The sequence below is a fragment of the Aythya fuligula genome, chromosome 1, assembly GCF_009819795.1.
Source record: "Aythya fuligula isolate bAytFul2 chromosome 1, bAytFul2.pri, whole genome shotgun sequence".
NCBI classification, from domain to species: domain Eukaryota; kingdom Metazoa; phylum Chordata; class Aves; order Anseriformes; family Anatidae; genus Aythya; species Aythya fuligula.
In genome coordinates this window covers 176,916,186-176,928,727 of record NC_045559.1, presented here as the reverse complement: position 1 = coordinate 176,928,727, position 12,542 = coordinate 176,916,186, and the positions used below count along the sequence as shown (strand labels likewise).

Here is a 12,542-nt window from a genome sequence, read left to right as displayed (position 1 = left end):
CAAATACTCCGTATTCAAGTTAAGCTGCAGTCATTGCAGACGTTCAAGTTACCATGAGAGATTTTGGAAGCAGTATTTTGTATAAAAAAGTGTCTTGGAAAACAAAATCCCATGAGATAGCAAACATGCAAAAATCTCAGAATGCACAGAATCACAGAATCACAGAATTTTCTAGGTTGGAAGAGACCTCAAGATCATCGAGTCCAACCTCCAACCTAACGCTAACAGCCCTCCACTAAACCATTTCCCTAAGCTCTACATCTAAACGTCTTTTGAAGACTTCCAGGGATGGTGACTCCACCACTTCCCTGGGCAGCCTGTTCCAGTGCCTCACAACCCTTTCAGTGAAGAAGTTTTTCCTAACATCTAACCTAAAACTCCCCTGGCGCAACTTAAGCCCATTCCCCCTCGTCCTGTCACCAGGCACGTGGGAGAACAGGCCAACCCCCACCTCGCTACAGCCTCTCTTGAGGTACCTAAAAAGAGCGATAAGGTCGCCCCTGAGCCTCCTCTTCTCCAGGCTGAACAAGCCCAGCTCCCTCAGCCGCTCCTCGTAGGACTTGTTCTCCAGGCCCCTCACCAGCTTCGTCGCCCTTCTCTGCACCCGCTCAAGCACCTCGATGTCCTTCTTGTAGCGAGGGGCCCAAAACTGAACACAGTACTCGAGGTGCGGCCTCACCAGAGCTGAGTAGAGGGGGACGATCACCTCCCTAGCCCTGCTGGTCATGCTGTTCCTGATACAAGCCAGGATGCCGTTGGCCTTCTTGGCCACCTGAGCACACTGCTGGCTCATATTCAGCCGACTGTCCACCATCACTCCCAGGTCCTTCTCTGCCTGGCAGCTCTCCAACCATTCCTCTCCCAGTCTGTAGCTCTGCTTGGGGTTATTGCGCCCCAGGTGCAGGATCCGGCACTTGGCCTTGTTAAACTTCATGCAGTTGACCTCAGCCCATCGGTGCAGCCTATCCAGATCCTCCTGCAGAGCCTTCCTACCCTCGAGCAGATCGACACACGCACCTAACTTGGTGTCATCTGCAAACTTACTGAGGGTGCACTCGATGCCCTCGTCCAGATCATCGATGAAGATATTAAAGAGGACCGGCCCCAGCACCGAGCCCTGGGGGACGCCACTAGTGACTGGCCTCCAACTGGACTTGGCTCCATTCACCACGACTCTTTGGGCCCGGCTATCCAGCCAGTTTCTAACCCAACGAAGCGTGCGCCAGTCCAAGCCAAGAGCAGCCAGTTTCTTGAGGAGAATGCTGTGGGAGACGGTGTCAAAAGCCTTGCTGAAGTCAAGGTAGACCACATCCACAGCCTTTCCCTCATCCACCCAGCGCGTCACTTTGTCATAGAAGGAGATCAGGTTCATCAGGCATGACCTGCCTTTCATAAACCCATGCTGACTGGGCCTGATCGCCTGCTTCCCCTTCAAGTGCTGCATGATGACTCTCAGGAGGATCTGCTCCATGAGCTTTCCTGGCACTGAGGTCAAACTGACAGGCCTGTAGTTTCCCGGGTCTGCCCTCCGGCCCTTCTTGTAGATGGGCGTCACGTTTGCTAGCCGCCAGTCGATTGGGACCTCCCCCGATAGCCAGGACTGCTGATAAATGATGGACAGTGGCTTGGCCAGCTCCTCTGCCAGTTCCCTCAGTACCCTTGGGTGGATCCCATCCGGCCCCATCGACTTGTGCACATCTAAGTGCCGTAGCAGGTCACCAACCAGTTCTTCATGGATAATGAGGGCCACATCCTGCTCCCCATCCCCTTCCACCAGCTCAGGGTACTGGGTATCCAGAGAACATCCGGTATTGCCGCTAAAGACTGAGGCAAAGAAGGCATTGAGCACCTCCGCCTTTTCCTCATCTCTTGTAACTAAGTTTCCCCCCGCATCCAGTAAAGGATGGAGATTCTCCTTAGTCCTCCTTTTTGTGTTGATGTATTTATAGAAACGTTTTTTGTTATCTTTAACGGCGGTAGCCAGATTGAGCTCCAGATGAGCTTTGGCCTTCCTAATTTTGTCCCTGCACAGCCTCGCTACTTCTTTAAAGTCCTCCTTAGTGGCCTGCCCACTTTTCCAAAGCTTATAAACCCTCTTTTTCCTCCTAAGATCAAGCCACAATTCTCTGTTGAGCCAGGCCGGTCTTCTTCCCCGCCAGCTCTTCTTTGGGCACGTGGGGACAGACCGTTCCTGCGCCATGAAGACTTCCCTCTTGAAGATCGCCCAGCCTTCCTGGACCCCTCTGCCCTTCAGAACCGCCTCCCAAGGGACTCCACCAACCAGTGTCCTGAGCAGCTCAAAGTCAGCCCTCCGAAAGTCCAATACAGCGGTTTTACTGGTCCCCTTCCTAGCCTCGCCAAGAATAGTGAACTCCACCATTTCGTGGTCACTCTGCCCGAGACAGCTCCCGACGATCACGTCCTCCACCAGTCCTTCTCTGTTTGTGAAGAGAAGGTCTAGCGGGGCACCTCCCCTGGTAGGCTCACTAACCAGCTGCGTCAGGAAGCTATCTTCCACGCTCTCCAGAAACCTCCTAGACTGCTTTCTCAGGGCTGTGTTGTGCTTCCAGGATATGTCAGGGAAGTTGAAGTCCCCCACGAGTACAAGAGCTGATGATTTTGCAACTTCTGTCAGTTGCCTGTAGAATTCCTCATCCGTCTCCTCATCCTGGTTCGGCGGTCTATAGCAGACCCCGACCAGGACGCTAGCCTTGTTGTCCCTGCTTATCCTAACCCAAAGGGACTCGACCTTGTCATTCCCAGCCTCGCGTTCTACAACATCGAAAGACTCTCTAATATAGAGAGCCACACCACCACCCCTTCTATGCTGCCTGTCCCTTCTGAAGAGCTTATAGCCAGTCATTGCAGCACTCCAGTCATGAGACTGGTCCCATCACGTCTCCGTGATGGCAACCAAGTCGTAGCCTGCCTGCCGCACGATGGCTTCCAGCTCCTCCTGTTTGTTACCCATGCTGCGTGCATTGGTGTAGATGCACTTCAGCTGGGCCATTGCCTTATCCTCCGGCCTTGCCATTGTTCCCCCTGGCACAGCCCCAACAATCCTAGCCTCAGCCCCATCCCCCTTCCTACCTAGTTTAAAGCCCTCTCAATGAGCCCTGCCAGTTCCTGGCCCAGGATCCTTTTTCCCCTAAAAGATAGGGACCCGAATGCAATTTTTGAAACATCTTCACACCTGAAGTAGCTCTCTTCTTTCAAGCGTTCCTGGCCCAGGATCCTTTTTCCCCTAAAAGATAGGGACCCGAATGCAAATTTGAAACATCTTCACACCTGAAGTAGCTCTCTTCTTTCAAGCGTTCTGAGGGCAGGGCACAGAGAAACAAACAAAAAAAAAACACGAGGCGCAACTGAAATGCTTACAAGGTTCATGAAAACTTGTCCCCCTATCTCTTTCCACATCTATAATCTATAGAATATAAAAAACAATATTTACGTGTTGTATGTTATGCACATGAAAATACGATCTTTTTTTTTTTAAGTGAAAAAACGATTAAAAGATTAAATTAGTTTCAGAGAAAGGGATAGCAACTGAAAAGTGCCTGAGTCGTAGTGTGAAGAGCTTAAATTTCCAGCCCAACAGCGACAGTCGAGCTCCTTATACCTTATTACCAGCCATTAAATCTGTAAAATAGATTTTAAAAAGGAAGTGGTCAAACTTACTGAGTATTCTAACTCTGTCCTGTGAGTTATGATTCTGCACCCTCCTTTATTTGATAAAGCATCACTCTACCATCATAGCAATTACCTGCCAGCCTATGAACGTGAAAACATCAGAAGCTGTGGAGTTTGTTGCCCCACATAAGGCAGAAGTATTAAAAATTAGTGTTTGTCTCCTAGGGAAACCAAAACCTAAGTACCTGAAATGGAGACAGTAAGATGAGATCTGCAGACATCTTACTTTCCTTCTCTGTTTCCAACATCCAAAACATGACCATGTAATTTCAGCTGAAAACCCTACAACACGTGGGACTTGCATGCAAGCCGGTCTGCTGAACATATTGTACACTGTAACACTGCCACGTACCTTGAATCTAACATGCAGTTTAGGACATGTTACCTCAAACATCCTAACCACTCATTCAGCTCCTCAGCTTTACTTAAGGCAGGCCAACCAAGTGGAATCCAGTGAGAAAAATGGTAACCTTACTTCTGCAGTGTGTGGTAATAGGACCTTGTTCAGATTTAATACGCTTAAACCACAGTTAGATTCTAAGAAAACGTGGTGAACAGATGTGTTTGCTAAAATGAACCTGATCAACTGGGCAGAGGTAGAACCATCATTTTTATAAATCTAAATTCAAGGTAGAGATCAAGAGGAAAATGTGTTCCCATGTGTTTCTGAGGTGAAACAACACAAAAACACTTTTTCCAGTGTAAATTCGAGAAGGAAACACACAATGTACTGCACTCTGTGTTCTGCTCAGCAGACCCACAGGTGAAATGTACGAGATAACACAAAAACAACAGCGATACATATGCAGATTACTACAAAACAAAGCCAAAATTTATTCTGAGTCTTCTGGCCTTTTCAGCACCCAGCTTACTGAAATCAGGTACGCTAGGGCTGTAACAAATTCTGACTTACCTGCTGAACTTTCGGTGAACACCGTTAAGGTCTGTCCTCCCACGCTTTGCAGAAGAAAAGGATGTTCCCTTGGTGCGCTGACAGAAGCAGGTTTTCCTCCAATATCATTGATGCTGGCAAGTTCTTCATTCAAAGTAAATGACACCTAACAGTCACAATGACCACAGTGTTACTAAACAGACTCAGTGACACAGCTCTAAGAGTTATGGGGAAACAGAAAGAGAGAAAAGACAAGTAGTATAGAACATTCCTACTTCAAAAACATTTCCAAAAAAGAGTGGGTAAGAATCTTAACACATTGACTGCGTTTTGAAATAAAGCATTCAAAGCTTTAATGTATTTAATGGAATTTACTCATCTTTTAAGTATATTATTTTCTCTTGCAGTCAGAGAATAATTTGATCTTCCTTATTAAAATGGAAGGCATAATAGGCTTGCAGGCATCATTCAGTGATTTAAACAGTTTCACACAGCCAGCTTGGTCCCCAAGAAAAGCGCTAGGGCACCACAAGCGTTATTAGCCTGGGAACTCCAAATCCAGCTCCCCTGCCCTATTTACACAGCAATGCCCATAAAGGAACTCGCTGAATGCCCAGTGCCAGGCACAGCAAGAATCCTACAGAGGGACTCATTGCTTGGTCCAGAGTTTCTTCCAGTTCAAAGTGACAGACCTAGGAGATCTTTCAAGTAATTCTAACTAACACTCCTTTTCTCACCTCCTGGACCACCCAAAAATCAGACCACGTGTCAGAGAGATGGCCAAATGCTTCTTGAACTCCAGCAGGCTCGGCGCTGTGAGCGCTTGGACCCTGTTCCAACTGCCTGACCGCCATAAAGAACCTTTTCCTAACATCCAACCTGAACCCCCCTTGAAAGAGAAGTCCCACAATAAACTTACGGGCATAAGTAGGAACAGAATTCTCTACTCCCAATTCACTGGTACAACGTTTAATTACAGGTGTAACAAAAAATATCCGATATTAGAACCCAGAAAGCTCTAAACAATTGTTAGAAATCAAAAGATAACACATCCACAGCCTTTGGATGTGGTAGTTACTTACTTCTGTTCTTCCTTGATTTCTGCAAAAGAAAATATTTAATGTTTTAGTTTCCATGATCTACTTCCACAAGTTTAGCTTCCCTGATCAAAATGCAAAAAGCAAATTCTGGTTTTGTTACTCATCTTCACTCCCGAACTGCTCAATTTTTTTTTTTTTGGATGCTGATGCCCAAGAATAAGTGGGAGAAGTCAGCAGGTGAGAACAGAAGTAGCAAAACAGCATAAATTAAAGGAGATTCTCCAGTTAGATGTGCATATTTCTTAGGTTTAAGAAATCAGACATCACATGATGGCACACTGCCACTCCCCAGTATAATTTCATGTATTTAGGTATTGATAACACTACACAGGAAGGTATTTTCCAGTTTGCAGAGAAATATGCACACGGTGTTTGTGAGAAACAGGACTATGTAATATAAAAGGTGCAACGTTATCTATTTTACTGCTGATGGCTTCTTCTATGTGCAATGTCAACAGTCTAAAAATTGCAACCAGGAAAGGTACAGTAAAGGCTTACTTGGAAATCCTTAGTTTTCCCACTTCACCTCTTCCTGATGCTTTACTCCATTGTTGCGACAAGTATTTCGGGACCTAAAGCAAGATGACAGATTTCAGGAAAAGCAGATTTTAAAGTTCTATATAATTTATGTACACGCACATACTTTAAATGCTTTCTCACTGACCACTTCAAAATATGGTATCACTTAAACATCATAGGCAATATATTCCAGTAGGGAGAGCAAAAAGAATCACAGAATGGCTTGGATTGGAAGGGACTGTAGTTCCAATGCCCCCTGCCATGGGCAGGGACACCTCCCACCAGCCCAGGTTGCCCAAAGCCCCATCCAGCCTGGCCTTGAGCACCTCCACGGATGGGGCAGCCACAGCTCCTCTGGGCAGCCTGTGCCAGGGCCTCACCACCCTCTGAGTGAAGGATTTCCTCCCAACATCTAATCCAAATCTCTCTTCTTTTAGTTTTAATCCATTCCCCCTTGTCCTACCCCTCCACTCCCTGACAGATTCACTCCCCAACAATGCAGCATAAAGATAAGGCCTGCGTACAGTACATTTGTCCCAAATGAGGGAAAAACTGGACTATCTTGAATCTCAAATACTATTATGCAATCATAAAAAGCAAAAAAGATCAGCATCGTGTTCTTAAATGAAGGAGTCTCAGTAATCCTACCAGATAAAACTATACTTTTAAATATTCACTAGAAACTCTCATCTCTTTGGGAAAAAAACACCACCACCACAACTATGAGGACTGTGAGAAGACAGGCAGCTCAGAGACCAAAAGGTGCTGCAGAAGAGGAGGTTTAGAGCTTGGGAGCCACATGGATCCCTTCAATTACAAAGTTTTTGGTATCCACAGCCTCAGGCAGCCTGGGCTCTTGGTGGGCAGCAAGGTGCCTCAGGGCACAAGTAATGAACCAACAAGCCGAAGGCTGGCTTTCTCCTTTTCCTACCGCAGTGTGAGCTGAAATCATAGCCCGCCTCTCTGCTCCCTGGCCAGAAAAGACCAGCTCAGTACTGCGGGGTAAGCCAGGCTCTGAAACCCAGCGCTTCCACGGCCAGCCTCGTGCCTCGCTGCAGCTGGTGTCCGTCCACCCACGCTCCTCAGCCTCCCACACGCATCCCAGCAGGCAGGGCTGTGCCTCTGCAGCAGCGCCTCGTTTTTCTGGGGATGAGGATGCCAGGACAACGCGCCCAGCGCTCGGCAGCCTTACCGGGTTCTTCTCACAGAGCAGACGAGCTTGAGGCAGATGAATAACATTTAGTATGTGAAATCGGAAGGTTAAGTGTTTGTGTCAACATCCTCCATCTCTGTTTAGCAAAAAGCTGAGCGCTGACTAGAGGAGTGCACATTTCCACAGGACTTCAGAAGGTGCCACAGCCTCACCCTGGGGAGCAGCTCCCCACCCAGCCCCTGCATTTGGTGCCTTCAGCCCCCCGCCAGTTCAGCCCCAGGGGCACGAGGAGCTTCCTTGATTCCATCAAGAGATGGAATAGACCCGAGACAGCAAGGGCAATCATATCCCACTGTTTGCAGCTATCTGTAAGATGTTCAAGTGATATGAGAATTACTTATTTCTTTTCTAAAGCAAATAGCTGAAAGCAGCCTAACAGAAGTTCCTGCTTCCCAGAAACCCTTCCTCTCTGCTCAGGATGTAGCAGTCACTGCAAGGACGTACCTCAAAGACCCAAAATAGTGAATTATTAAAGGAGAAATCCCTGTACTGTTCCAATACCACGTACCAAAAAAGTATTTTAACACCAGAATTTAATAACTTCCTTCTTTACGTGCTCACGACACACCTGGACAAATTCACATTCTTTAATTTCGCAGTCCTGGCTTAGTTCACATTCCTGGCACCACAAAGCTCACGCAGTCCTCAGCTACTGAAAACATCCGTGACCATGTCGAAAAACATTGTGAGGTGCAGCCACTGAGAAACAGGAACATACCACATGCTGCCCTTGGTATGTTTCAGGCACCAACTTGTTTCTCTGCAGCCTGATTTTTGTCTTGCAGAGAACAGAAGTAAGCAAAGTTTTACTCCACACTGAGGAAGCGAAGTCTATCCCAGGAACTCGCTGACAAACAGTAGCCTGCAAAGTTCCCAAAGCTCTGACTAATTTAATAACAACCTTGCGTTTATCCTGCATCCTTCCTTAAATCAAAACAAGCAAACAAAACCCACAGAAAACATCTTAGTACTGGGGCTTAACACTTGCCTTCAGTCTCACAGCACCCCGATAACTGGGGAATACCTAGGAAATCCTCATGCCCTCCAACCATTCAGCCAAACAATGTCAATCCAGGCTGGCACTGGGTCAAACCCGTCACAAATGCGTGACAAAGCACTGAATGGGCACACTGTACTGATATATTTTTTCATAGTTTTTGAAGTGGTGACTTCCTACAGCAGATTTCATGCCAAATCAGGCCTCATTTTCTCTCTAAAGACAAGATAAATGCTGTGGCACGTGCTCTGGCTGACTCAATGGCAATATTATGATGTGCTCGCACCTCATCTCTGTCTAATTTATACTGCCAGGTGATAAGGCAGACACACATTATCAGTGGAGAAGGACTGAAGGATTCTGCTGCCATTAACGTCGCTGACTTGCCACATAATAGGATCAGACAGGGAATTTATTCAGGCTGGGAGGCTGCAGATCAATCCCGCGCCTTTCAGCTGCCTCAAAGAGTGCAATTAATCATTACCTTTCTGCCAGCCCATCGGGATTCAATGGCTACACAGAGAAAAAGAAGAAAAGGGGTTGTGAAGGGCTGAGATCAAAGGATTATTTCTATCTGCTCGTGGTTACTTCAGTTCAAATGAGACGGCACTCTCAAAACCATTAAAATGATCTCAGAAATTGCTAGCTCCATGCTAATGGTGTAAGCAACCACAGGAGAGGAAAGGAATGTCTTACACGCTACAGAAGTCTTAACTGGCCAGTTTCTTTTAAGTTTAGCATGATAAAAGTGTAACTTCCTGACAACAGGCAGCTTTCACAATCTTTAAGATGATGTACAGAAAATGTAACAATGAACAACATCTGAAAATAAATGTACCGAAAACGAGAGTGGCCGTTCTGTTTTATACAGAACAAAAAGAAATTTCAAAGAATCCTAAACAGGAGTTGGAAAAACACGGAGTCACGGAACGAGCGATGTGGGGACAGAGGAACTGCCCTTCTGACAGAGCACTTGAAATCTTGTAGGCAAGTGGCCTTTAATCTGGGGTTCTAGATAAAAACTCTCTCCAAAAACACATACAAGATAACAACAAAAGAAATCTGTCATCCTAAGTAACACCATTTCAAGACCCCTTACGACTGCTGTTCTCTTCCTGCTGCTCACCTCACAGGAACACCAGGGCTCCAGCACACGAGGAGCCCTGCAGGTGCTGTACAACAAAAGGGCCCCTGCTCCGCGCGCCTTCTCTCAGCTTTTTCTCAACTGCTTGGCTACCTTTGGAACAAAACACAGAAGCAGCCCCCACCTTTAATAAACTCCTGCCTATATTCTGCATTCGATGAAGTTATCTAGTTATCTGCATGCTGCATGTATCGGAAATCAAGTAAGGCTGATCTCAGGACCTGTGATTCTGTTTTCTTTTGACCATATAAACAAGAAGTTAAAGCTCTCATCCTTTAAAATATAAATGAATACAGCAGATTAAATTACAACAAATAAAGATAACACAAACACATCGCACAGGGAGCAAGTAATTAACAACCCTAACGGCTAACACTAAATGGGCTTCGCTTTGCTACCGATGCATACCCAACAGTTGTCATGATGCTCTCAGCTTTCCCTAAAAACACAAAACAAAGTTATCGAAGTTGCCTTCTGGTTTTGTACTAAAACAGCCCACTGTGTTTCTTGTGTCTCGTGCTTCTAAAATACTCATGACCACATTTTTTATTGCCTGTTAAGTAGTCCCTCTGGAATACTTCCCGTGCTAGCATAATACATGCTAAAGGGCGATTAAATAAGCTTTTTTCCCCCCTCCTCCAGCAGACCTGATTGCTCTCTCCCTGAAAGCAAGGCTAAAGTCAGCCTCGTTATCCCACCTAGCGAGGGCAGCAAGTACTGGTGCTACACGCTGCCACCACTCTGCGTGTTGAAGATCCCAGTAACAGGCTGGTTGTCTCCAAGTTCAGGTCCGAAGGATTTAAAGGATAAAATCCTGCACGCACCTTGCTTTGGTCTAGCAAAGTTTGCTGTATTTCAGCGTTCCTTTTAGTTCATTTTTCTCATTAAAGCAGGCAATAGCCCGTGCTCACAGAGCCGTGACAACTGCAAGCTCTGTTGTGCCTGAGAGCTCCCGCCTCGCCGCAGGAACCAGCAAACCATAGCAGACTGAAGGTCAGCCCAGTTCAGCATCCTCTCCCCACACGTGGCCAGCAGCAGGTGCTTCAGGAAGAGCAGAAGATGACAAGAACAGGAATGTTCCACAGCATGTGGGAATTAGGATGCTTTCTGTGATCTTTGACTCAGTGGTCTTGAAGTAGGGGAGCACCTTCACTTTTAATACCTCAGTACATTATCCTGGAACAAGTTTGTCTAATGTCAATCACACCTTCCTACTGCAAAAAAAGCTCCAAAACTTAAATATTGTGCAAAACAGTACCTGCTTTGTTTGTTCTTCATGCCCACCACATGAATTAATTTGTCTCACCCCTCATTCTTGCTGTATTACCGACTCTTACCTACTCACCTTCTCCTATGCACGTTTCTCCTATCCACCTGTAATGTCACTTACTACATTACAGACATCTGTAAGATTTCACAGAATCACAAAGTATCCCAAGATGGAAGGGACCCATGAGGATCACTGAGTCCAACTCCTGGCTCCACACAGGTCTACCCAAAAATTCAGACCTTATGACTAAGTGCGCAGCCCAAACACTTCTTGAACTCCAGCAGGCTTGGTGGTGTGACTACATACATCCCTGGGGAGCCTGTCCCAGTGCCCGCCCACCCTCTGGGTGCAGACCCTTTCCCTAACCCCCAGCCTGACCCTCCCCTGTCCCAGCTCCATGCCGTTCCCTCGGGTCCTGTCGCTGTCCCCAGAGAGCAGAGCTCAGCGCCTGCCCCTCCGCTCCCCTCGTGAGGGAGCTGCAGGCAGCCATGAGGCCTCCCCTCAGCCTGCTCTGCTCGGGGCTGAGCAAACCCAGGGACCTCAGCCGCTCCTTTGGGCACTGACAGCTTTGTGCCCTCCTTACACCGTGGCACCAGAGCTGCACACAGTGCTGGAGGACAATCCCTTCCCTCACCCGGCTGGCAGTGCTGGGCCTGGTGCACCCCAGGGTACGGTTGGCCCTCCTGGCTGCCAGGGCACGCTGCTGGCTCCTGTTCAGCTCGCTGGGACCACAACCCCCACATCCCTTTCTGTGGGACTGCTCTTCAGCCTCTCACCCCCCAGTCTGTATGTATAGCCAAGAAATCAATCACCTTCCTAGCACGAAAGGTAACAGCATATTCAGGAATTCCCTGCACAGACACCATTCCTCTGATCACTCCTCGTGCTGTCCTCCGAGCTGCTTCTAGGCCAGCTACATCCTTCCCAAGCAGAGCACCAAGCACTTTCCAGCAGTCTCCTGAAACCAAGCACTCAGCTATCAGCAAAAAAGAGGAAGGAGGATGTAGAAACCCACCACCCCCAGCCTGGCCCTGCTGTGCAGCACTTCTGACCCCCCCCCCCAGCGCTATTTTAGAGGCACACCGAGCCCTTTGGCTGTGTCACACCCCTCAGCACCCAGACCCAGCATTAGGGAAGCCCCTTCCCCTCTCACATCCCCTCAGGAGGACGCCCAGTGCCTGCTGCCTGCCCCCAGGAGCCGCCTCCAGCCCTAAGATGGCACCGAGCGGCTCCCGGGCCCGCGCCCCGCTCACCTTGACAAGCCACATGCCGGTGTTGTGCTTGGCCCCGCTCAGGTCCAGCTCGCCCTTCTCGCTCATGGCTCGACCCCCACCGGCCCCGCTCCTGCCCCGGCTCCTCCCGCTGCCCTCCCCCGGCCCCCCTGCACCGACGGCGGCCCGCGGCGGACAAACGGCCCCGGCCGCCAACGGAGGGGACGGGGGTGGAGGCTGCGGGAGCCCGCCCCGGGGACGCCCAAAATGGCGGCCGGGAGGGGAGGGGTTAGGGGAAACACCACAGAGAGAATTCACGTCCCCGAGTGTGTGCATTACAATATCTATTCGTTAAAATAAATACAAAAATATTAATAAATAGCATCGTGCTCGTATCGTTTCAGGCCGTGGGAGGGTGGGTGCGCCCTGAGGGTATTGCAGAATCACAGAATGGGTGGGGTTGGAAGGGACCTCAAGGACCACCCAGTCCCACCCCCCTGCCATGG

At 48.3% G+C, this 12,542-nt stretch overlaps 1 protein-coding gene across 2 annotated transcripts in view; it reads right to left on the bottom strand.

Annotated features, from left to right (window-relative positions):
• GTF2F2 (general transcription factor IIF subunit 2) overlaps window positions 1–12,159 on the bottom strand; it is an 85,557-nt gene extending 73,398 nt beyond the window's left edge. Inside the window, exons 1-4 of one of the 2 annotated variants that reach the window (XM_032197203.1) lie at window positions 12,079–12,159; window positions 6,181–6,254; window positions 5,665–5,683; window positions 4,604–4,748 (exon numbers count right to left, since the gene is read on the bottom strand). In XM_032197203.1, the coding sequence (XP_032053094.1) occupies window positions 4,604–4,748; window positions 5,665–5,683; window positions 6,181–6,254; window positions 12,079–12,144 (304 nt within the window). In that variant the 5' untranslated portion in view covers window positions 12,145–12,159. Of the gene's footprint in view, window positions 1–4,603; window positions 4,749–5,664; window positions 5,684–6,180; window positions 6,255–11,637; window positions 11,749–12,078 lie in introns of those variants that run through there. The other variant, XM_032197212.1, reaches the window with a different exon arrangement.
• Between the last annotated feature and the right edge of the window lie 383 nt (window positions 12,160–12,542).